General features: G+C 33.0%; 3 protein-coding genes across 4 annotated transcripts; 2 read left to right on the top strand and 1 right to left on the bottom strand.

Moving 5' to 3' along the window:
• The first annotated feature begins 4,969 nt into the window (after window positions 1-4,969).
• On the top strand, window positions 4,970-12,689 carry LOC108205199 (chaperone protein dnaJ 10). Of its 2 annotated transcripts, none has more exons than XM_017375039.2 (10): window positions 4,970-5,109; window positions 6,792-6,915; window positions 7,442-7,501; window positions 8,131-8,213; window positions 8,497-8,662; window positions 8,735-8,864; window positions 9,251-9,409; window positions 9,499-9,671; window positions 10,309-10,389; window positions 12,336-12,689. In XM_017375039.2, exons 2-10 carry the CDS (start codon window positions 6,829-6,831, stop codon window positions 12,414-12,416), a joined length of 1,020 nt encoding a protein of 339 aa, XP_017230528.1. In that variant the 5' UTR covers window positions 4,970-5,109; window positions 6,792-6,828; the 3' UTR covers window positions 12,417-12,689. The 2 variants fall into 2 exon arrangements, with proteins under 2 accessions (XP_017230528.1, XP_063941779.1); XM_064085709.1 differs by lacking the exon at window positions 12,336-12,689 and adding an exon at window positions 10,776-12,115.
• Window positions 12,690-13,045: 356 nt separating this feature from the next.
• LOC108204972 (uncharacterized) lies at window positions 13,046-17,587 on the top strand. The gene is made up of 6 exons (XM_017374693.2): window positions 13,046-13,442; window positions 15,503-15,538; window positions 15,870-16,071; window positions 16,860-16,938; window positions 17,050-17,167; window positions 17,323-17,587. Exons 1-6 carry the CDS (start codon window positions 13,228-13,230, stop codon window positions 17,345-17,347), a joined length of 675 nt encoding a protein of 224 aa, XP_017230182.1. The 5' UTR covers window positions 13,046-13,227; the 3' UTR covers window positions 17,348-17,587.
• A 1,153-nt stretch (window positions 17,588-18,740) lies between these two features.
• Window positions 18,741-24,852, bottom strand: LOC108205172 (SUMO-activating enzyme subunit 2). Its single transcript, XM_017374992.2, has 11 exons — window positions 24,639-24,852; window positions 24,476-24,565; window positions 22,943-23,026; window positions 22,644-22,862; window positions 22,132-22,233; window positions 20,802-21,260; window positions 20,470-20,699; window positions 20,040-20,133; window positions 19,693-19,875; window positions 19,502-19,599; window positions 18,741-19,421 (listed from the first exon to the last, which is right to left on the bottom strand). The coding sequence occupies exons 1-11, from the start codon at window positions 24,675-24,677 to the stop codon at window positions 19,070-19,072; spliced, it is 1,950 nt and encodes a 649-aa protein (XP_017230481.1). The 5' UTR covers window positions 24,678-24,852; the 3' UTR covers window positions 18,741-19,069.
• Window positions 24,853-26,351: the final 1,499 nt, after the last annotated feature.

Here is a 26,351-nt window from a genome sequence, read left to right as displayed (position 1 = left end):
GGATTGTTTTTGTCTATAGATTGCATGTGATTTTGATTTTGTACGGATTCTTGATAAAATGTCGCAGAGTTGATAAGATTGAAGTACAATGCTTCAAAATCCCATCGATTTTGGTAGGATTTCAAAAAACTTAAAATACACTGAATAATGCCACAAAATCCATCATTTCATGAAATCCAAAAAAATCTATCAGCATTTTGAATACCATCAGATTTTAATGGATTTTAAACAATCTAAATTGAATACTATCAAATTTTAAAATATAATTTAAAATTCCAATTGAATACCATCAGATTTTGTAGCATAATTTAAAATCCCGATCGAATACTCTCCGATTTAATGAATGAAAAAAATATGCGTTAGAATCCCAATCCATACACCCCACTTAATATACAAATTATACAAACTAGCTTTTTGCCCGTGCTTCGCACACGGAAATTATTAGGGTTCCATTAAATTTTTGTAAATTTCAACCTGCTATCGATTATGAGATAAAAATATACGAGTAACAGATATCACAATTACAAATTACTTCTTATAATAACGATAAGATAATTAATTTTTAAACATATAAATTACTTCTCATAATTAACCAATAAATAATTAATTTCCAAACATTATCAGTGGAGATGAGATAGAATTGTGTGTAGCAAACAGTGAAAATATAAGTGTTTGTCACCTTAACAATTTTATCAATGAAATTGTCACCTTGACAATTTCATTGACAATTTCTTCGAATTTTAAGTGGTTGTCGACAAAGAATTATATCAGAGATACTTATTATATGTAATTTACTTTATGTAATAAATAATATAAAAAGAATAATTAATATTCATTATAAATTTTTTAAAAGAATATCTATGATATATATGATTTGCAATATTGAATTAAATTTTGTAACATTTTTAATTCGTATAATAGATTTTGAATTTTGATGATTAAACAATTTTAATAAAAAATTAATGTGAAATCTTTTTATTATATTATATCCATATATAATAATAAACAAATATACCAATTTAGCAAAAAAATTCAATTTTAATAATGATTTTTCATGATTATTAGCGAGTAAATTAGTAAATGATGATTCTAAATGATTAAATTAATGAAATCAAATAAAGTAATAGCCTCCAAATATTTTAAGTCAATTAAGGCAATATCTACAAAAAAATTAATAATGATGATTTTTATGATTATATTTACAGGGAGTGAATTAACATATAATGAGGTTTTATTATAGGGAATTTATCAAATATACTACTTTTTAGGATCTTATTTGCAAAAATACCATCTTCCTAAATTAATTGCATATTTACTAAACTAAAAAGCACAAGAAGAGATGTTTCCACATTTTTTTTTAATATTTACAATCAACACTATCTATAGCATTCTTATATATTTGTGCAAACTATTCTTGATACAGAGATTACTATTTAATTTTCATACTTTGTAAGAGCTATATATTATTTAATTCTAGAAAAAATAGATAACTAAAAAAGTGAGAATAAAATCTCTGATATAAAAATATTAAAATTATTGTGAAGAAATATATATCAATGCAATTATTATATATATTTATCATACTCATATACATTTGTTAATGCATGATTCTGCAATCAAATAGGAAATGATCTTACGTAGGCCTAAGAATGAAATATTAGACAATATACGATCAGAAAATGAATGAACTCAAATTTAAAGAACACGTCAGAATGTCATTGCTCCTGAATTAACTTCCCTGTCATAACAAAGTGACTGTATGCCTTTTGAGCGATCCCAAAGAACCCATCAGTCATTTGCAGCAAGCCAGCAATAACCTTTTTGCTACATAACTTGTATCCCAGACTCGCCCAATCTTTAATTCTTGAATCAATATCATAAAATGTGGTTCCTGCAAACATTTCATCAGAAAAAACATCACTAAATGCCGTCAATGTGAAGTACAGAAAAACAATCAATAGAAGTCAATATACTACCACAAAATAAATGAACACAAACACATTAATAAACAAAGTTATTATGATTTGTTATACCAGCAGCACATGAGAGACTACATCTCCAGAAGCAACATTAATGTCGGTCCAAAGTCGATCTTTATGAATTTTCTCCGGTTTACCATCTGCTTGAAAATTGTGAAGAAACTCGAAGTGAAGTCAGTGTTGTTGCCATTAATATATCTGCTATATGTGGTTCACCATTAGACTGTCATTGATCTTGACTGTCATTGCTACTCGTCAAAGTAGTCCTATGCATTTTGAGAAGTCCTAGCAAACACATCTGACTCATCTTTCCTGCAAGCTAAAATAGTTTACACGGCATGAGAATCTGTGTGCAAAAACTCAACGGAAAAATAGACATCAAAACCATTTCTGAACAACATCAAGAAAGAAGGAAGATAGACATTTCAAATATGTTACGCCATGGAGCATTCCGTGCAGTAATACATGTGAACAATCATAGAAGTCACAGTGGCGCAGACGGAGACAAAAACTGAGTGACATGCAGAAGTTCTTATTAACAATACTTGCAATACTAAACCAACACGACTTGAAAGAAATATACAATATAAACTTACAGCATCTTGATGCAGAAGAAGAAGATATATGTTGAGACAATGCAACACGCTTCTCATCTACACAACGATGACAGGCATGTGGGTCAGGTTGAATACAGTTTGTATCATTAAACACTATAAAATGGAACAAAACTCACCAAAATTGCTGTGTATGAATCCAAGTTCTTCTGCATAATCTCTGTTAGTAAGATTATAATAAGAACAATAACAATGGCAAAATAAAAAAAATAAGCAGGACGTAAATGATAGTGATAATGAACTCACCAAAATGGCTAATTTGATCATGGAATTATCAGTTACCATATTAGAGCATCTCCAACCATACAAAGCCTTTGGCTAAAAAATGAGTTGGCATTCCAAAATTAAAAAATATAGCCAACGTCCTGAAAAATTAGCACTCCAACCACACTAATCTGTTGTCTATAATTTTAGCCAACCTCCTATGGATGGCTATATTTGTCGAACCTCTACAGGTCTGTAAGAAATCTGTAGGAAGATTACACATCATTTATTACCATATTAAACTGATATATTCTATTTTAACAATTTAAAATATTAATAACATACTATTTTTAAATTATAGCCAACCAGTATAGCCAATACCATTGAAGCAAAATGTCTTACAGGTTCAACAAATTTTACATAAGAGCATCTCCAACGGCGTTGGTTATAATCGTTGGCTAAATTGGACCTGTAAGACATTATGTAAAATTTGCTGAACCTGTAAGACATTTTGCTTCAATGGTACTGGCTATATTGGTTGGCTATAATTTAAAAATAGTATGTTATTAATATTTTAAATTGTTAAAATAGAATATATCAGTTCAATATGGTAATAAATGATGTACAATCTTCATACAGATTTTCTTACAGACCTGTAGAGGTTCGACAAATTTAGCCATCCATAAGAGGTTGGCTAAATTTATAGACAACAGGTGAGCATGGTTGGAGTTGAGTTTTTGGAGCTGTTGGCTAAATTTTTTTATTTTAGGTATGCCAACTCAACTTTTAGCCAAGGGTTTTAGATGGTTGGAGATGCTCTAATGTCTTACAGGTCCAATTTAGCCAACGAATATAGCCAACACCGTTGGAGATGCTCTTAGTAGGAGGAATATAGACATGAGCATCAGATAAGGAAAATTTAAAATTTGAATTACATATTAACCGCCTTGATTTGTTGAAGATCATGGGCAGTTTTCTTCTTAAATATAATATAAAAATTTGAATTACATATTAACCGCCTTGATTTGTTGAAGATCATGGGCAGTTTTCTTCTTAAATATAATATAATATAATGCAAAGATGGGTTTCACCCGGGTGGACATGAATGACCCCTTGATTTATCAGGTTAATTAAATTTAAATTCCTTGATTTTTTTATTTGATAAAAAACAGTAAAACAATTCAGCATTTGCATTTAGAAAGATAATTAGGAACAAAATAGAATAAATCTTTTGACAAAAAAAATTTTAAACATGATTTTCCAAAGATTTTCTTATTGCATGTTTTAAGTCTATTAATAAATTAATTAGGTAGTGTTTAAGTACCTTGTCGTCCCTTAATATGAAGTTAAGCTTAATTAATTAGGTAGTGTTTAAAATAAATAATAAATGTATGTGATAAAATTAATATATTACAATTACCAGTACATGACTACATGATAGTGATTATGAAGTATGAACTACTTTAGTTCACCAAAACCCAAATTTGAAAAACACACATCCGATATTACAAATCATTGTAAGCTCATGAGAACTGAGAAGTGTCTCAGAAGAATTGGTCGAGGACATCCTCAAATCCAGTTTACATAGCATATCTTAAATTTCTTACATTTCGAATAAAGTAACTTTTTAGGGGGTGTATTCGATTGAAATTTTAATGGATTGTTTTTGTCTATAGATTGCATGTGATTTTGATTTTGTACGGATTCTTGATAAAATGTCGCAGAGTTGATAAGATTGAAGTACAATGCTTCAAAATCCCATCGATTTTGGTGGGATTTCAAAAAACTTAAAATACACTGAATAATGCCACAAAATCCATCATTTCATGAAATCCAAAAAAATCTATCAGCATTTTGAATACCATCAGATTTTAATGGATTTTAAACAATCTAAATTGAATACTATCAAATTTTAAAATATAATTTAAAATTCCAATTGAATACCATCAGATTTTGTAGCATAATTTAAAATCCCGATCGAATACTCTCCGATTTAATGAATGAAAAAAATATGCGTTAGAATCCCAATCCATACACCCCACTTAATATACAAATTATACAAATCACCCCATTTTTATTTCACGAGCGCGATCTAAGATGTCGACCAAATCGCCTGTGCCCACTTCCAAACTGTAATATATATAACGGGCCTGAAGTATAAGACCCAGCACGGAGAAGTTTTAAATTGAAAGGTGCCATAGGCCCATTACAAGATGCAGAAATTGTATGATCAACCATTAAAAACAGACGAGAAATAATTGTGTAATCTTCTACCTCACACTCTAATCTATCACAGGATCTCACTTGTTCCCGTAAGTATCCATCCTTTTCTTCATTTTGTTGATTTTTTGCGTTTTATATTATGTATTGATTTTCTGTTATCTATCTTCTTCATCTTAGATGGATCCCTCTTTCGTGTGATACTTAAAGATTGTAGCTGCTAGTATTAATTTATTATATCGCACTTTCTGTTTGAGTTTTGTTTGGGAGTTTAACTTGTTAGGATAATGGCTTGGGCGTGTTTGGTTTATCAGATCAGAGTAAATCTTAAATTATCAATATTTTACTATTTCTTCGTGTTAAAACCAACCGACAATACGCTAGGGTTTGGGGACGGTAAATGTACCTTCATGCCTTCGAGTCGAGAACCTCGAAGAGTATCCTGCTATTTTTTTAAGTGATAACTAATAACTAAATTTGACGTATGGCTGTCTTGTAACTTGAATTCTCGTAAGTACGAATTATGTGCAATTCACCTTCCTATTGTGATTCTGTAATATGACTTGATCAAAATGAATATTATTGCTTCCATGAACTAACTTACAACAACACGAATACAGGCAACTTTTTTTTAAGATTAAGAAGTGGATTTTGGGGGTGGGGTTTTTTTTTGTTTTTTTTTTTTTGGGGGGGGGGGGGGGGGGTGTTGAGGACCTCGAGGCATGACCTCTCTTACAACAAGCTTCTTACCATATTCAAGTACAAAATGTCCTTATACTTTAAGGTGTTGGCTGTTGAGAAGGACTTGGTAAAATTATTTATCTTAAACAAGAAGAGAATTTATTGATCTGTTCTTTTCATCTAATCTATTACTCCATCGATTTACTTTTAGCGCCATTTAACTTTTCTGCGCATATATTAATGTTAAAAAATAATACTCCCTCCGTCCCCCTCAATTGTTCAGGTTGGGGGATGGGGGGCTAATGCCGTTAAAACATAGTTTGATAAATTATTTTGAACTTTTTTTTCGTCTGAATAAAAATATAATATATAGAGTTTTATAAGAAAATTTTTTTAAAAAAAATTATAGAATTATGTTTTATATTCGTCGTAAAATGCGTGTCGAGCAACACAAAAAAAGTGTAAAGAAATGAGAGGGACATAGGGAGTACTTATATTCCTTATTAAATTTTAGACATTTGATGTTAAATTAGAATTTAGAAGTTTTTCCTTAATAAATGTGAAAATTATGAACTAATACTGATATTGAATTTTTTATTTTATGCAATTCAAAATGTATGCCAATAATCAGAGGGATTATTAGAAGCAAAGTTGGGCCTTAATGACACTTCCAATGTGTAAACCTAGGTCCAAAATTAAAAATATTGCCTCAGATTCAATATGATGCTTTGAAATTGTCAGCATTTTTGATTAAAATGGATTATATCTTAACACCCTATGGATTCACGGTTCGTGACTAGTAAGTTTTAGATGTAATGGTTCATAGGGAAACTTGTGTATGAAGTTTAGTATTTCTTCAATATTTTATCATCCTCGTCTTTGATTGTGTTTGTATTAACACATTCATTGTAAGTATATTGACTTTCACATGCAGTTCACTTGTTGGATTTTCGTTTTACATATTATTAACTAAGAAGTCTGATCTTACTCATTACTGCCTATGTTCTTATTTGAAATTTGAGCAACAAGTTTATAACTTTGTTTATTTAATTTTTTTCATTATTTGTTTCTTCCCTATATGTGTCTTATGTAGAAGAACAAAAGAAGTGTATTACTGTGCTTGGTGAGCTATGGTGAAGGAGACTGAATATTATGATACTCTCGGAGTCAGTGTGGATGCATCTCCTGCAGAGATTAAGAAGGCATACTATGCTAAGGTAAGGCCTCCGACAAAGTTCGTTTGGGTTGTTTACTACACATCATGATCATAATTGTCAATACAATGCGGAAAATGTGTAAAATAAACATATGTAAGAGATAGGATTAGGCGGTGATATTATTCTGTGATTCTTTTTGTAATTGCATTCATATGTGTATTCAAATCTTAAGTAAATTTGTAACCAGAAAATGACCAGGATCACTAATATTTCATGCTAATTCTCGCTATTTCATTAACACTTGCATCTCATCTCAAGTCGAAGTAAACATTCTGCACAAACTATCTGATGTTCAGTTGGATTATGCTATAAAAAATCAAATGTATTTTTACTCATCTAAAGTGTAAGATTTTTTGCTGCAATCTTTTTCCATATATTTATGTAGCCTGAACAGGGTTTTTTAGTGATACTTGAGTAGGGCAAAGTATTATAATCAGTTACAAAGTTTAAATTATTTAATGATACTTGAGTAGTAAAAGGTTTGCTAATTAGATTCAATTTTAAAACACTCACTTGGTTTGTTTAGGCGAGAGTAGTTCATCCTGATAAGAATCCCGGAGATCCAAAGGCTGCACATAATTTCCAGGTAATATGTTATCTACATCTGCTCTTTTTTAATTTTCTTTGTTTTGGTTAACAATTAGAGTCTCTTGTAATCCTTTGTGTTTAATGTCATCTTTCCTATATGTTTCTATGAATTTGAGGAGTAGACGCGGATAAGATTCCCTAAGCTGTTTAAATATTCATTTAGAGCAAGTCCAGTGATAAAGTTTAAATGGCTATAGCCATTGCTTTTTTGGTCTTAAAAGTCAATGCTGCTCCAATGCATAGTTTTAAAGTAAAACCAACTGCATTCAAATTCAATGCATGTATTTTAATTTTTTAATAATGAATAGGATTCATTTTGCCTTCATATTCTAGTTGGTTGGATAATGTGGCAAGGATAGCTATAGCTATCTTCCTAAATATAGGACCAACTATAACTTATGCATATACAGGACTAAGTATAGCTATGCATGAGTGATAATTTTGCAACTTAGTTCTACATTATAGCTATACAACCAATTATAGCTATGCAATGGACTTGCTCTTGCAACAGTTCTGCAAGACCCCAACCAAGTCTCCAGCATCAAAATCTTAAAAAACAAATAGTACTTATTTGCTTTGGTACAGTGTTTCTGACTTGAATTTTCGTGTGCGGGGATCATTACATAGGTACTTGGAGAGGCTTATCAAATTTTGAGTGATCCTGAAAAGCGTGAAGCATATGATAAAAATGGAAAGTCTGGAGTACAGGGGTAAGTATCTGTAGTTTCGTGCTCGTTGTTTAAGGTTAATTAAGTTGCATGGCAAGTAGCTTGACTATTATATATAGGAGCTAAGATGCAAGGGCACGGGTGGTTTGTTCGGGGATATGTGAATTTGAAATATAAAGCATTAGGGATTTAAATGCAGGATATACGTCACACACACACACACAGATACACACACACACATATAATGATACTCGGATATCTTTGCAATGATTTGTTGTCAACTTTTCTGTTTAATAAGATAGTTGTGTCTACTCTCTTTTTTTAGTGAATCCATGATGGACCCTTCAGCTGTCTTTGGTATGCTTTTTGGGAGTGAGTTATTTGTGGATTATGTTGGGCAGCTTGCATTGGCGGCTTTGGCCTCTGCAGAACTTGATGTAGATGATGGGGTTCCTGAAGTTCGCATGCAGAAAGTTCAGGAGAAGATGAAGGTGCCGTTCTTTTGCTTTACTATGGTCATAAAATAACCATAAGGCACCACTAACTTATCACACAAATTACAGGCATTGCAAAAGGAGAGAGAAGAAAAACTTGTTAGTTTTCTCAAAGATCGTCTTCAACCATTCGTTATAGGCCAAACTGACGAGTTTGTGAATTGGGCCACATCCGAATCCCGTAATCTTTCTAAAGCTGGTAGGACATCTTTTTTTCCATCCTCATGGTTTGATATTGTAATCCTTTAGTTTGGGGGGTTCGAAAACCTAACTTTCTTTTCATCATTTCCTCCTGAGTATAATGAAACAAGTATATTGTTCTGAAACATGTATATTGATACAAATATGACCTAAAGAAAGCATGAGGAAAAACTATAGAAAAGGATGGAAAGTCCCCACATTACAGCACAATGCTTGATCAGTGAATAAGATGTTTTAAAATCTAATCCTGCACATTAAAGTGTTGCTTCACTGTAGAACAAACAGTTGTTTTGCATTTAAACAGCAAGTGGCCATATTGTTTTTTATCTTTTTTTTTTGGCATCATCTTTCTAATTTACTTCTGCTATGTTCTTATATATTCAGCTTTTGGGGAGGCAATGCTACATACTATTGGTTATATATACACAAGGCAAGCTGCAAGAGAACTTGGAAAGGATAAGCGATTTATGAAGGTTCCATTTTTGGCAGAGTGGGTACGAGATAAAGGTCACATGATAAAATCACAAGTTTCAGCGGCTTCAGGTGTAATATACTTATCAATAGAGTAGAGAGATGTTGTTTTGTTTCGGTTTAGAATTAAGTAAACAACCACGCCATTTCCTTGTATGTAGGTGCTGTGGCTTTAATACAAATGCAAGAGGAAATGAAGAAGTTGAGTCAAGGAGAAAACAAGGAAGAATCCATAATTAAAGCCTTCGAAGCAAAAAAGGACGCAATGGTTCAGTCGCTTTGGCAGCTTAATGTAGTAGATATTGAGTCGACTTTGTCACGAGTCTGCCAAGCAGTGAGTTCAATTTGTCTTTTTTAGCAAATAGTAATTACTGATGTATGGTTAATTATATTATGTTTAAGTAGGAAAGCTTTTCTACTTTAGACCTTGATGATCTGCAAACTCTTATATAATTTCAGCTTAGAGATTACGTACTGAATGGAACCGGAAAAGTATTATGTGCTATTATAGTAATATATGTCTAAGCATAACTGATAGAGATTAAAGGTGGTTTAGGATGTATGTGCTATGACTTACTTTGGGTGTTGCCAGCACTGCACCCTATAAATGGTTTTTAGAAACGGATAAGGATGTCTAGAACTTTGTTACTCTATAACTTATTAATAAGTCATCCATATGGTTCTAACCAATGTTTGACTGAGCGTTGTCCAGAATTAGTTTGCTCTTTTTTCCAACCCATTACATGGTATGTCTATTATATGGACTTTCATATGTGTTATGTATAGTTCTGCCTGTAGAGATTGCAAATTGTCTGGGCCCAATTTATAGCATGTCTGGGCCCAATTTATAGCATGTCTGATAGCCTCAGTGTCATAATTTCCGAAGTCCATACTATTAATATCTATTAATTCTGACTCTGACTTAATGCATCTCAAATAAACAATTTTGTGCTTGTTTTTTCCTGCTTCAGGTTCTTAAAGATACCACTGTATCGAAGGATGTTCTTAAGCTACGGGCGAAAGCAATGAAAAAGCTTGGGACTATTTTTCAAGTAAGATGCTGCCTTGACAATAATTCTATGTGACTGTTGCAAAGATTTAAATAAAGTGTAGATACTATAATAGTATAACGTTAGTTTAACCGAGTGAGATAGTAGATGAAAAACTTAAAATTTGCCACTTCTAAAACTTTAAGTCTGACTCTTCTATGTGTTTAATAATTAATACTGAGCTCATGCAACTCTCGGAATCTGTTTTGCATATTTGAGTGAATGTAAAAAGAGATATTTCCAACGAAACAAGTTATGAAAAAGGGTCAAAACTGCATATACTAAGAAATAGTGCTGTGTAAAGCATAATGTAACGTAAATATAATTACGATAACTCAACACAACAAAAGACAGGAAACAATACGTAAGTATAATACAGGAATCTACAGGTTGGAGATTCGATACGAACAGACAAAGACAATCAAGATATCTCAGACGAGCATCCGTCCACTGAAAGAAGTTCATTAACATGTTCAAGCCTCAGTGAAGAATAAAGTTCTATGTGTTTCTGCTATCAAGATTGCCTGAAGATCAAGTATCAAAGACCAGAAGATTCCAGTATATTTAATTTGATTATTTATAAATCAAATTTATCGAAGCAACATCTAACCCGGAATGACTGATCAAGTATATTATCAAGCAAAGGATTCAAGGAATCATTTCAGTTCGAGTCGTTCGTGAACCAGACCAGTGCACAGGACGTCAGGACATACGAAAGAATTCAGTGGATTTAATCAACGAATTAATTGATCAAGTCAATAAAGCTGCTCCAGAATACATTGATAAAAGAACTTATTAATTAGATATATATATATATATATATATATATATATATATATATATTAATTGTGAATTATTTGAATTTAATTAAATTCAAGTAATTAATTAAACACAATTAATTATAAATATATGTATGTATATTTAATTATTATGCAAAACTGGAAGGCTTATGAATTTGACTAAGTGTTTCAATACAGGGGAAGCTTCATCACTGATGAAGCGCAAACTTTGACTAAGTCAAAGTTTGCGCCTCATCCTTCCTTTAAACCACTTAGAAATTTTCTAAGTAACTCTCAGGGGTACACACAGTGAAGGAAGCGCAAGGTTTGACCTCAAGTCAAAGCGCCAACTTTGACTTGAGTCAATCCTTCAAAATTTGTCTAAGGCACTTCTCAGTATTACAGTAGAAGCTCAATGAGGCGCAACCTTTGACTCAAGGTCAAAGTTTGCGCCACACACACTCTCCATGATGTCAAGCGCAACTTCAGTTTATTCTTGACCAAGGCATCACAAGGGAACACTGTATGGCGCCACTATTGACTTTCCTGAAGCGCAAGGTTTGACCTTTTATATATACACATATATATGATTCAAAGCGCAGCTTTGTTATACATATATATGTATATAGAACCTGCGCCCCTTCATACATTCAATTGGAGTTAGTGTTATTTTTATAAAACGAATCCGTCCAGGACGAACTCAAGTCGTCCAGGACGAACTCGTTAACCATGGTTAGTTGTTGGAAAGCCTATAAATAGAGCTTAGTGTTTTCATTTGAAAACAACTACACACTTTGTAAGTGCACACACTATACACGTTCTCGAGAGTTAAATTAGAAGATCGTATTTATCGAGAGTTTGTAATAGAGTGATTGTAGTCTCTGCAGCCGACATTTGTGTTGGAATTTGTAGCACCCGAGGATTATTTCTAATATAAGAATATTCCCCGACTTGCTGGAGTTATTTATTTACGATTGATTTAACATGGACTGAAACAAAGATTATCCGCAATTAAATTAAATCGAAGAAATTGGTAAGACGTATTCAACCCCCCCCTTCTACGTCTGATTGGACCTAACATGCTGCCTTTGTTATTTGTATACAAAATCATGAACCGTCATGCATTTCCTTCCTTTTGGTTTGATATGTTAAACTGTTCACTGATCTCAGGGTGCCAAGGCAGCTTACAGTCGAGAGAACAGTCTCCGCCATGAAGACCAAAGCGATCTGAACGCCACTACATCCAAGTGATGCTAGTATTTTATTCCCTTCAAGGGATGTATGTTTTGTATGTGTGATCTTCCATGTCTCATGCTTATTGGCTTCCTAAAACCATATTAAGCTAACAGTAATTAATTTTGTAGAGACAAAGCATTATGACAGGAGAATCAACTCTCAACTCTGATGTATGTTTATGAACTTGGAGTTTGTAATCGTTGTTTGTTGGAAGAAAGAACTAAGAACAGACTGAAAAGTTGTTGTATAACCTTTCTTGGCTATTATTAGTTTTTTAGTTGTGTTGCATCATTCTTGCCTTTTCATTTTGCTATTCTAAGTTTGTACAAATGCAAGAACTTTACATAGTTGCATTTATTTTCCTCTGAACTAATTTAATTGTTCAAGAAATACTTTAATTGTGCAAGAATTCAAGATATTAAGATCGAGTGATTTTTCATCATTAAAATTATAATTTTATATATTATTTTTTAAATTTTTCATACACTTAAAAAAAAGATAAAAAATAATTTATAAAATAATATTATTTTTACACGTCAAATTACATGTAAAAGTCAAAATTTTATTTTGAAGCGGAAGGAATAATGATCATAGTTTTCGCATATCAATTTTCTATACTGTTGTCTTTGAGCATATTCTTAATCATACATTAGTATTTTATTTTTATTTTTATTTTTAAGATGACAATTGAATAATTGATTAGAAGTAGTACTATGAAACATACTCTCTCTAACATCGGATACAAAAAAGAGGCGCTTGGAGTCGAGTGTTGTGTTCCTCCATAAATCATTTCCTAGATTACTGTTGATCCCAAAGCAAGCATACGATGATGGGACGAGTGTATAATTTGAATGTAACGAGTAGTATAATTGTAGTAGCGATGCTGCTGCTAATTTTTGGGGATTTTCAAGAATCATCATCATCACGAGTACTAGTAAAAGCACGGCCTTTACTTTATTCATCTTCATCTCGGCCTCGCCCTGCTGATGCAGCCCCTTTTGCTCGTTGGTTGGTTTCTCACTCTTCTTGGGGTGTCCTCAAGTATGTCTCTCTCTCTTCCCTTTTACTCTCAACTTTTGTTGTATGTATATTGTTATTTGTTGATGCAATCCAAAATTCTTGTTTGATTTATGCATGAAGCAAGTTCTTGACCTTTTAATTCGATCGAAGGTCAAACGTTATGATCTGGGCATCCTTTTCATGTGGAGTTTTTTCTTTGCAATCAACATCACTTTTGGGTAATTCTAAATAATTACTTTTGACTTAAGTTGCTTAAAAGTAATTTTTGTACAATAGATGACTGATGACTTATGACTTATTACGACCAACTTCTGATTTATTTTGTTATTTTGACCTATCACACAAATTAAAGATAGTTCTCAACTTAAAAGTTGAAATCAGGCACCCTATACTCAAAAATTTTTACAATCCATTATACTCACTCTGTCCTTAACTGGTTGTCTTGTTTGACTTTTGAATGGTCAAATTGACTGGAGTTCGTCTGAAGCTTACATATATTATATGATTTAAAAATGTGAATATATGATATAATTGTAAAGTATATCCAATCTATTTTAAAAAGTAGTTTTTAGTTTTTAGAATTAATAATAAAAATAGTCTTAGATCTTTGGTCAAAAATTGGTCAATTTTTTTACGAAATGAACGCAAAAGCAAGACCAACAAACACAATCATCATAAATAAGTACTGATCAGTTTAAAAGAGGACAACTAATCAAGGGCAACTGATAAGTCTTGATTATGACAGTCAATGAAGTTCATACAGTCTCGATCAGTTGAAATTACTGATTGCTACTAGTTGTCTGATTGCTACTAGGCTTATCGAAATAGAGATTGCCATTTATTTATTAAATTTAAAAGTATGAAAAATTATAATATACTTTAGAGTCAGAATGACTTCAAACGAATCCATAAAAAGAGCTAGTGCATTTTTCATAGAAGCTAATCCATTTACCTAAGCACGGTAAGTATGAGTTTTCTGTTGATATGTATTTTATCAAAAAAAACTGAAACAAAAGAAATTCTGTCTGGATAATCAACATACTACAAGGTGTACAGTTTAGTGACTTGAGGAAAATGATTTTTGCCTTTCACCACGAATCACAGTTCACTAGAAGAAGCATGACTTGTATGATTGTTATTTGTGCTTCAAAGTTTCTAAGAGGATAGATAGTTCTGTGAAATGCAGTTTGTAGTAATATCTTATAAGCCATAAGTTACATTATGTGTTAGTTGCTAGCACCATATAGGTAAAGAATAAAGTTTAGTACCTTCAGACACCAATTTCTCTGTGTAATAAACATAAGGAAAGAAAGAAGAAAACGATTTACATGTATCCATAACTAAAGATTGCTCATTTTTAACATCTCAGTTTTTTCTGATGATCAGTTTTTCTGAGCGGTGGGCAATTTCGTGTAATTGAGGTCGGGTCGGGTTTCCTACTCCGCTTCCTGTTTTGTGGTCAATCCAAACCCGACAAAAACCCAAAATGGGTTTGAAAATTTCAACGGAAACCAACCTATTGTGTAATTGCTCAACCTGAAACTGACCCATTTTGACCTGAAAATTATTTTAAGTTAATTATTTTAACTATATTAAATAGTTTTACTTTTAATATTTTAAATATATATAATAGTAACTTCATGAGATGTGTGAATAAAAATTGTATAAATGGTATGTAAAATATATGATATATGTATAAATTGTGTAATGTAATTCATTTATTTTATATATTATTAACTTTTGGGTTTGGTTCAGGTATTTTGGGTGCCATAGCTGACCAAAAGTTTTCGGGTCAATATTTACCCAATTGGAAACCCCAAACTCCCCAGATTAATATAAAAAAAATTAAGATACGTGTCAGGTTTCTGGTTGTGTTTAATTTTGCTACCTCTAATACTTTCATGTCCTTGATGATCTACATTTTACCGAGCCAAATTATAATGAGGAGAGCGGCTGACGTTCTAATGCAATTATACATGAAGCACATTCCTATTTTACTTTACAAATATATATCGCAATTTAAACAGAAAGCTTGAATATCCATCGCAATGAAACTAATTTGGTTGTATCTACTTATGCAGCACCATTGCAGATGATATGGGAGGTGCACCTTTTGGGTATGTTTGGCATAATCTTCTTGATTTATATAGTCACATAGTTTGGCATAACAAGTTTTGGATTAGATGCACCTACGTTTGTAGACTGATTCAGAAGGACACTTTGTAATTGTAGAATTTTAATATGAGAGAAATTTACAAATCTAATAACTTTGAAGTAGTGATAATGATTGACCATTATTGTTAAGATATTCCCCTAAAATCTAATAATGATTCTTACCGACTTTTCAGAGTTTTACTGGCGAGGTATAATTTGCAATTGTCTTTTGCTAATTAGCAATATGTTACCACTATTCTGGTCTTTGTGACCCGATTGTTTCTCCCTAAACAGGAATGTAGTTTCTTTTAGTGATGGGCAACCTGATAGTGGCAGCGGCATCCCTTACTTTTACTTAACTACCCTGGATCCAACAGCAACTTATGCTTTAAAAGACCAGAGATCATCCTTTACAATAAGTGAATATAATATTGGAACTTGTGGCAAAAAGGACCCTGAAAACCCCAGTTGTGCAAAAATTACACTTACAGGAAAGGTATTGTTGAAACTAATTGTTAATCTGTTCAATTTTGTCTTCAGGAATCAGCTCTGGCCAAAAATACCATGTTGGAGATTAAGATTTTTACTGTTATGAGAATAGTTGCATCTGTGCAGGATAACATATTTTGGGGCTAGTTTTTATATGTTTATTAATTATTATACATTTATCTTGTTTCTTTTCACATTTATGTGCTTGTGTTGAAGGATGTGTTTGTAGTTAAGGTTGAGTTTTCGCTATTAGTATTTCGAAAACCAAAACTAGTATGCCTTTTAACATGACAAACTAGAAGACAGTATAAAGGTAGATAATGTTACAATTTGTCTGTACGTATAGAAGAAACTAGATAAAAGAATTTGATTTAAAAGCAGAACTGTAATGAAGAGACGCAGTGAGTCTATGCTACTAGGACTTGTGTACGTGTGCGGATACAAGAGCAGGGTTCTTAGGAGCCTTGGATATGGATCTGAAATTGGACATAAACCGGGGGCGGGGACTAGGCATATCTCATGAAAGGTCAACACGTGTAAAAGTTCTTATCGACTGATTTATTGGACAGTCTTAAAGATTGTGTCACCATACATAAATCTTATACAGTTAATAATTTATGTCAATGTGTAGCATAATATTAAAATTGAGAGTTTGGGTGACGGAGCAGTAGTTACTTCATAACTACACTTTTTTTTTGCTTATATATATCATTAGAGCAGTTTGTTAGACCGGATAATTTTTTCCTGCTAGTCTTTCATCATATAGTATTTAATATTTACAATGATGCTGACCAGTTGAACGTACTTGATAATAAATCCAATGAAGCGGAATATGCCCAGAATGCCCTGTTCTCAAAACATCCTGAGATGGAAGGTAAATATATCATATCTTATAACTAATACCCGTCCTGTTCTCGTTTGGATTTTTGTCCACTTTGCATGTTCTAGTTATCTGTTCAACATATCTAATTTTAATGGTTTGCAGACTGGCCCAAGGATCACAATTTCCAGATCTTTAAACTTGATATAGAGAACATTTTTCTGATAAATTGGTTTGGTGGTCCGAAACCTCTAACACCGGATGAGTACCTGCATACTTCATTGTAAGAGCTCAAAGCTCAAATTTAATTGCACTATACATCTTTATATTTCTGAACATTATATACCTTATGTTTTTATACAAACACTCTGCAACATAAACTTGATTCTGTTGAATTAAACTGTTTCTAATTGGAGGCCCGCATTTATTTTCTTACAGGAACAAGCTCTCATACGCAATGTGAAATTCTTTCTGATATTATGTATGTTAAGGAATTCGGCAATATCTGTAAATTATACCAGACAATTGAAACTGTGTACCTCAGTGTTCATACTCTGTCCAGGATACCAATTGCTCATAATGTAATTGTATATTATCACGTTTGCATTGATTGATAACTTGTACCTTTATAGACTTCCTGCCAGTCAGAGGCGCATATTAGTTTTGCTTGTTTTTCCAATATATCAAACCAAAAATTGTTATTTGTTGTTAAAGTAGCAATACTCAGTAAAGTTATAGTTTGTTATCTGGACAGTATGAATATGCCTTAAATCTATAGTTTGAGCCTTGTAGCTATCAGATTTGGCTTCAGCTTGATTCGTAATTTGAGTTCAGCTTGAGCTTGGATTGTTTATACTAAACTGGCTCTACCTCGCAGACCAGTGCTAACTTGGGAACTGCCTGAAGCTGAAAGGAATTATCTATCTCAATAGTATATCAAGCTGAATAGAATCAGTTTGTATGGTTTCATGCAGTTGAGTAAAATCGTGAAATAAATGGAGTTCGTTGAGGTTCCATTGTATTTAGAGACAGGGCTGGTTGAAGTGGAGAATGAAAGAGATTGCTTAGTTCGGGTGGATCTAAGGGAGTGTTTGGATCATGGTTAATGAGCCTAGTTAACAATAATCACACCCATGTACTAGTATTTGAATTAGCAAATTTATTGTTTAGAATGGGGATATTATTCTCATTTGGTGGTTAAATCATTCTTTTCGGTCCATGGAATACTCATTCCCACACCACATTCCCGCCCACAATTCAGACAGTCCCTAAAGTTTTTGTCGAAGCGGCTAAGGAATCGGTGACTTGATCTCTGCCAAAACCCTCCGACTGAACTGCCGTCATGTCTCTCACTCAAAGGTTCACTTCAAATGAGAACATGCACTTTATTGTGTAGGTTTCGTTTTGTGCTACAATCATGAATATGGTTAGAGAAAATCATGCAAATCATAGTAGATCTCAGGTCTCAAAACAAAGTAGTTATGGAATACAACCACGAGAAGCTTTAACCACCTTCCTCGCTCGCACAATTTTCGCGCCGTAAATTTTTTGTCCGCGAAACTTGACAATTTGGAATGCTTAGGACAGACTTCACACTTCCAACTTAATTTTTCATCCCAATTGTGTTGAGGATCATAAAATTGTGTAAGCATGTAACACTTGAACGTCTCCCAATTTTCACAACATAAATACGAACAAAATTCAGGTCCTCACATACTGAACAATTGATCAGTTTCAATAGTATTACCCAGCAAATGCTGCTTGAACCAACTCCTAAAGCAAGAGTATAAGCATCAGGAAAGATTGAATCCTTAAAATATGCAGCTTATTGCCCTGCCCTTTTATGCAAATAACTCTAGCATCAGGAAAATTTGCATCACATACCAGAATTCATCAGAAAGTCATCAAAATTGTTCAGGAAAGATGACAATTAGCTACGGGAGTATCCATTGTTCTAGCACTGTTTCTAACAATGCGTTAGTAGCTAGCTACAGTGTTTGGCAAAAGTCGACAAATACAGATGGTGCTATCCTTGATGTTTTGATACATGTATCTAGCTCAAAGGAATTTGATATTAGCCCTAACATATTCACTTCTCGAGATTAAAGAACGTAAACGAATGGCAATTCTTTCAAACATGATACATAACTAAGATGTGATATGTTATCTACTAAACCTGAGTATTCTATTGCAACCTCTTCTTCTTCCCATTGTCTTTCTCCATGCTTCCCTCGAGCACAACAATAGGACTATCGAGTTCAAGTTCATCAGCCTTTCTCTTACTCTTTTCCTCGAAAGATGTATTAGAGGCTTTTGAACTGTCAGATATCTTTCTTTTCTTCCCTGAATGTAGAGTTGCAGTTTCTCCTGAAAGAATTTCTAGTTCATCATCCACCACAGTTTCAATTGGAACTGCTTGACTGGAAGTGCTCGTCCCATTACCAGCAGAAGAATTTTTATTGTTTTCTGTTGTCAAAGCCTGAGTCCATCCAGAGAGAATCATGCCGTCTGGTTCCTTCTCCTCATCAAACTCCTCCCTTTCAAAATTAAGCAAATTTATTGAAGCACTAGAAAAAGAGTACTAAAACTACATTACAGTGTCAGAAACAATAACCACCTGTGTTTAATATTGATATTGCAAGAAAGCTCTTGCTGAAAGTCCTCAACTGTGAGTATAGTACCACCAGTTATAGGAGATGGAAGCTCTGATAGAACCTAAGGGAAAATAGAGAAACAATTGATCATCTGCATTTATCGTAAAATAGAGTTAAGACATATAAAGGCATATATCAACGGAAGAACATTTACCTTGTCAAGATTTGCTGAGTAAATAGCTACCATTATTTCATCAAGATCATCACCAACCTCATAAAGAAGGGCAGCGCCATGCATGACTAATGGCAAACTCATGCCAAGCTTGGCTTTTACAATTTTCTCAACTACGTCTCTCAACTTTGACCGCTGAGTATTAATCTCAAGCAGAAGAGGTGTCTGTTTCCAGAATTGATCCATGGACCATACAATTTATTAGCAGAAGTGGGTAACCAAAATAAGTGTGAAATCTCAAAACTAACATAACTATAATAATCGTCAAAAAAAAAAACAACTACAATTATTAGCAATAAAACAAGAAACTGTGATAAAACCGAACTCACCTCAGAACAAACATAGCAGTTCTTACTAGGCTCAAATGGCTCCACTGGCATGAGAAGCATCTTTCTAGATGGATGTTCAAGGCAGTAGGTCATCCTGTAATTTTTTTCAACTTGGATAAGAATCATAATTAAAAAATAAATAAAAATAAAATTAAACTAAAACACAAACAGTAAGAGTGTCACAAATATATTCCAAGATAACAGTCAATTCAATGGCAGTGTTCCGTTATAGTTCTTCCACAAGTATATTCCAAGGTAACAGTCAATTCAATGGCATTGCTCCATCATATTTTTTTTAGTAATTTTCACTTTGATGTAAGCATTTACAAGTTCATCAACTTCCAGAAGAAACACAGCGAAGTAGAATGTGTCAAACAGATTAAAGAAAATTATATTAATAAATGCATTTGTGGTAAAGAGCATAACCCACCTATAGCTGCTTGTGTCGTTCCGAAGCACTTTAATTGCCTCGATCACAATCAAGCCAGCAATTATAGCATTTGTTGTTGCAACTGCATGCACAATATTGCCAGCGATTCCCTTGGCTTCAAAAAGGCTATGTAAGGGAATCCCGAAGGAAGAAGCCCGAATATTGGCAGCAGCAGTGACAATCTCTACAGCCAACTGGTCGTCTTTATCAAAACTCAAGTTTCCTACTTCCTTTACAGTGCAAAGTAAGATATTGGGGGTTGTTAGCATAGAATGTTATTCTTAAACAATAAAGCTACATAAACTACTACATTGTAAGAAATCATCTTGTACCTGTTCTCTTTTTGAAAAGAACAACTTTAGTGCCTCGAGGAAAATTCTTGAATTTTCAACAAGGCTCCACACCTCCTGTGGATTCTTCAGACCCAGTGACACCATTGCAGATACAGATAAAGGATCATCTGAAATTTTAGTGTTTTCCATGTCACCATTTTGTTGTGACAGAGCAGCTGACAGAACATCTCGTACATATATAGGCCTTGGCCTGTTTCGGTTTCTCCATGTCTCTTCATTAGACAAAGCCATCTCAATATTATAACCAAAAACATGGTCATAAACCCTTCTTCCATATTGGTCGATGTCTTCTTCAGGTTTACGCACAAATACATCTTCTGAATGTCCTGAAGAGCTACTGGCATCACCAGAACGCACATTAAGATCATTTTCCTGATTCTTATCGCCAAAGAGCTTTGAAAAAAGCAAGTCCTTAGCCCAAACAATACAGTGAACAAACTGCATGATTGAACAACCAGTCATAATCTAATGCACGAGGCCAAACCAACACATAGTAAGAAAAAAATGTTAAATAATTCCTTAAACAGACACAACTCGTGTCTGGTACTACTATAAATTCCACTATCCACCAATATTTACCATTACATACCACCAACTCCAGACTGCCATTTTCTTAATCCTTATAAAGCAATAAATCAGAAGCAACCGATTAACAAAATTAGTAAACAGGTAGAGATTAGGCTGTTCATAAGCCGGATCAAGTAAAAAAAATGGTTAGAATTTAAAAACTTTTCCAACATGTTGAACCTTAGTTTATTATGGGCCCGTATTGTAAGTAATTGCAGAACCATCACTCCTATATTAAATACACAACTGATTTTTACATCTAACATGTGTTTAACACATATAACTGGGGTCAACATAATATTTAAAAAGTAGTTACAATTGTGCTGAACAAATTATGTTTATTATTTAACTATCCTTCTAGGGTTCACCATTACCAAATTAGGGATAAATAGAAAAATATGAAACCTTAATTATTTAATATAGTTCACTTATTTATACAATTGTACAATAAAATCATATAATAAGTTCAACAAAAGTATAACTCTTGTCCATCAAATGATGTCAAACACTTGCAAACGAAAATTTCAACTTTCAACTATTCATATATTAAGTCGCAATATGTTCTCTAATGGAGAGATTGTTTTTCAATATTGACAGAAATATTGGTTACGTAACCAAGTTCTGAAAAGTTTGTAAGGTCTGTAAATCTCCCCCTCTAAAATATTCACTTCACAATGCAAAGATAATAACATGGTTTAATACATTTAGCAAAATAAAATCACAAAAAAAAGGGTGTTGATACCTTTGACGGAGTGCTTGTAATGGTACACACAGGATATGTCTTGGGAGCTGGTTTTGGCTGGCATTCATAGCATTCTGTCTTGCCCTTAACATGTACAGTGACCTGCATCCAGAAAAGATGAAAGAAGAAAATACAAGAGGATCATCAATGAACTTTATTAGGGGAAGTTTAGAACATCAGCTTTTCAGTCATTCAAAGAGATTAGAGAACTACAAGCACTAAAAGACAAAAGGCTTGTCATCATAATTGCGATCTACATAACTTGTTAATCATGCGACCTAGAGTTGCAGTAGATTGCAAAATAAATGAGAACGTGTCCTAATGCCGACTATAACTGAACTTAATGCCAACAAATATAAAGTATTCAAGTTCCACCTTGTCCATTCACAAATAGATATGTTACCCATTCTATTAACAACACTGTATATAAACCTCTGAAAAGAATTTAAAACACAAGTTGATCAGACTGAAAATGAATTCTCACTGTAAGCAATATATCTGTCAAAGCTTACCTGACCCAGAAAACCGGTTGTCCCGCTTTCAACTAAAGGTACATCTGCTGCTAAACAGAGGCGGTTAACATGCCGTCTAGCATCTAAGTTGTCGAGTCCATTTAATACAACATGAAATTGCTTGAAAAAATCCACATTGAATTCAGGATCTTTCACATTTGCATGGTATGGTGTGATGCTAATCTGAGGCCTAAATCTCAAAACAGCATCACGGGCAACCTGATTGAATAAGTAACATGAATCAGGGGAGTAATACCAATTCGGGAGTTAAAATAGATACATGGTAACCATTCTCTTACTTTGGCCTTGGATTGCCCAACATGTGTTTGTCGAAACAAAAATTGTCGATTTAGGTTGCTCACTTCTATTGTGTCCATATCAATCTGCAACAAATAAGATGAGGTCAATAACAAGTGAAGTCCCTTCGCAAATTCTGAGAACAATTTTTTTCTACTAAAGAATAGTGTGAAGCTCATTGCAAAACAAAGGAAATGATAAGAGTAAACATTTTGTGCTACTAAAGGTTCAAATAAACTGCCTAGCAACACTGATCACATGATTGCTGGAAGCTTTCATGAGAGTATAAAAAATAGTACCTAATTTTAAAAAAAAAACACTTGAGGTTTAAGATTGTTTACTAAATGTAGTACAAAGATGAAAGGGGAGCGAAACAAAACAAAGAAGACTCAACTGATACAGAGTAACATTTTAACAGCCACACTCTAATGTCTTCATTTATTAATTATATGATAGACCACGCCACATGACCAGCAAAGAAAGTTAAGCCCGGAACAATACATAATTTAGGAAAGTGAACATAACAGTATGAATTTCTGCACTGGAGAACCTTACAGTAGAGTGTTACATGAGGCATGAGCTAATGCTTTCTCTGGTATTTAGCATGTCAATTATATAAAACATCTGACACCTGTAATGCATGCTGTGGTAACTTTATATTTAATTGGAATTTCGGGCAATGAAGTGAATCTGCTTCTAGAATTTTGATACACTTCCTATTATTTGACTTTAACAGTAAGGTAACAAAGGTGACCAAGCACACAGAGTGTGGATTACATTTACCATTTTACGGAGTCTGTAAAGGAACAGATATTTATTTAAATGCATCATTGTATCTGAATTCTTTTAGCTTCTATTCGGATCTTCACATGACACTAAGGTTGTGTTTATTTGAAATAAATGGAATCAAAATATGTTTTCTCTGGTTCTGTTGTATTTAAAAGTATTTAAAAGGAATGGACTCATCCTGCCTGTTTTAAAAGGAATGAAATTCAATAGTTCTAATGGAATGGAATCGGTGTGATAATGTTTCATTCCATTCCTTTCGCCCAACTAAGATCCACCAAGAGTCACATCAACCAAGATTCTAAAAAATTCACTAAGCTTCAACACCTAATCTAAATTCCTTGCCCTTAATAATATTGGGAAAAAAATAATACAAAATATAGGTACGAAGTTGTACACATGGCCTCAAAAGTGGTAAGGATGCTATAATCTTCATCAAATGTCAATTAGCACATAAAATCCAATTTACTTTATGACAATACTAAATACTAAAGACAACAACCCTAAGTGGGATTAATATCAGTTTAAAACTTCAACATCCCCCTGATAGTAAATATGAAGCACGATAGCAAGCAGAAATTTGAATACACGTATTTACAAGAAAATAAGCACCCCAGAAAAAAGAAACTGAAAACTCAGAAACCCAAACTGCTGAAACCAATAATAAGCCATGCAATTGCAAATAAAAATAAAAATAAAATAAAATCAAACAACAATACATAAGCATGATAAAAGCGAGAGAAATATACTATGTGAATATCTTGAAAGCCCGAGAGAGCAAGAGTCTTGAGAAGCTCACATCCAATACCACCAGCACCAACCATTAGCACTTTTTTGCCCTAATTAACAAAACCCACAAAGCAAATCTTAGAACCCTACTCAAAATTCCCAGAAAACAAGTAAAGATTGTACCTTTATTGCAGAAAACGGGTGTTGAGTAGCAGCAGCCATAGAGAAGACCTAAAAGAACTACTCTGCTGCTTCGAATCAAATATATTTGTGTGTGTATTTTACGAAAATAATGGAGGGTTTTGGCTTTTGGGGTAGCGAGAAATGAAAAGAAAGGGGGGAGAACTAGTGTTTGGGGAATCTTGGGACTCGGGAGAGTAAACGGGGCTAATAAAGTCATGATAAAAATAATATTAATATAATTAAATAAAGTGGAAAAGGGAGGAACTCATAGGGTTTTTTTTTCCCACGAGGAACTCATAGGTTAATTACGACTTAAATTATATATTAAGGGAAAAGGCTCCAAAATTGTTATTACAAATTATTTTGCCGCAAAAGAAATAGTAGGAAATTATATTATTTTACTGGTGTGCTATGCGCAGATAACTCTTACTGTATTAATATTTGATTTTTTTTACTTGTAAAGTTTATTAATATCATTTATGATTATATTATTACATAATTAGTTTTACTAATAATATATTTCTATTTTTATTTTAAATGTTAAAATATTATAAAATATTACTTTCTATTTATCAGTAATATTATAAGATATAAATGACTAATAATACTTCTATTGTTTAGTTTTAATATTTATTTTTATTCTGATATATATGCAGTGCTCTACTTATTAAGAATATGTTTTTCAAAAAAAAATGATGTACTAAACTAGAGATGAACGAATTTGTAAGGGATTGCGAACAACCAGGAAGGAGCGAATTCGGAAGTTTTTGCATCATCGCAAACCAACCTTATAATATTTTTCTTTTGGTCCACGTTACAGGTTTGAGATAAAATAAAATTTTATCATTTCAATCTGTTGATATTAGTGTTTGATAGTTAGCTGTTTTTTGGATTAAAAATTCTGATATGTGTTACAAAAGGCTCTAATAAAATAAATATTTACCAAACAGTTTTATAATAAATCACTAACAAATCTGCTTGTCAAAACAACTAAATCAGAGAATGAAAACATCTTATAAATAAATTTACAATCGTTAACATAAAGTAACGTTTTTCATTTATTACATATGTTAAACGTAAGTTAAACCTACGTTTATTAAGGCCCATTAAAAAAACCCAATGAAGAAACACTAGAACGTGGGATGAAATCCTGTTTTGTAACTCCCGATCCTCAGAACGTGAAGCGAAATGGCGTTTACTCTAAACGCCTGTTGTCGACGCGTTTTGTGGTGACATTCGGGGCCATTTTAATGGATTGTAACTATTAGGGCCTTCCTTTGAATGGCCAACACCCCTTATTAACGCCGGATAATCCAAGATGTTGATTTTTGAAACAAAACTTTGTGTTGTGTTTAGGTCGGAAAAATCCTATAAAACATAAAAATCAACAGGTCTCATCATTTCATTCACATTTTTTTTCGCTTTTCCAATACTTTATACATATTTCTTAATCTATGTGCCCAAACCAAACGTAAATAATTGGTTGGGCCGAAGGAAGCATGGTCGTGTTTGGGAATTAGCGGTCAGCGAATTGAATTTGATATTTTGACTAACTAATTGAAATAGATGTCTTGACTATCGGATTCAATTAGCAATTTCTTGTAAAATTGTTTGGTAAATAATTATTTAATTAATTTTTTATGACACATGGCAAAATCTCTAACTCAGAAAACTCCTCAATGTAGCTTTTTTAGTCTAAATCTCTATTTCAGT

Source organism: Daucus carota, chromosome 1 (genome assembly GCF_001625215.2).
Source record: "Daucus carota subsp. sativus chromosome 1, DH1 v3.0, whole genome shotgun sequence".
Taxonomy (NCBI): domain Eukaryota; kingdom Viridiplantae; phylum Streptophyta; class Magnoliopsida; order Apiales; family Apiaceae; genus Daucus; species Daucus carota.
This window is presented reverse-complemented; position numbering and strand designations above follow the sequence as displayed.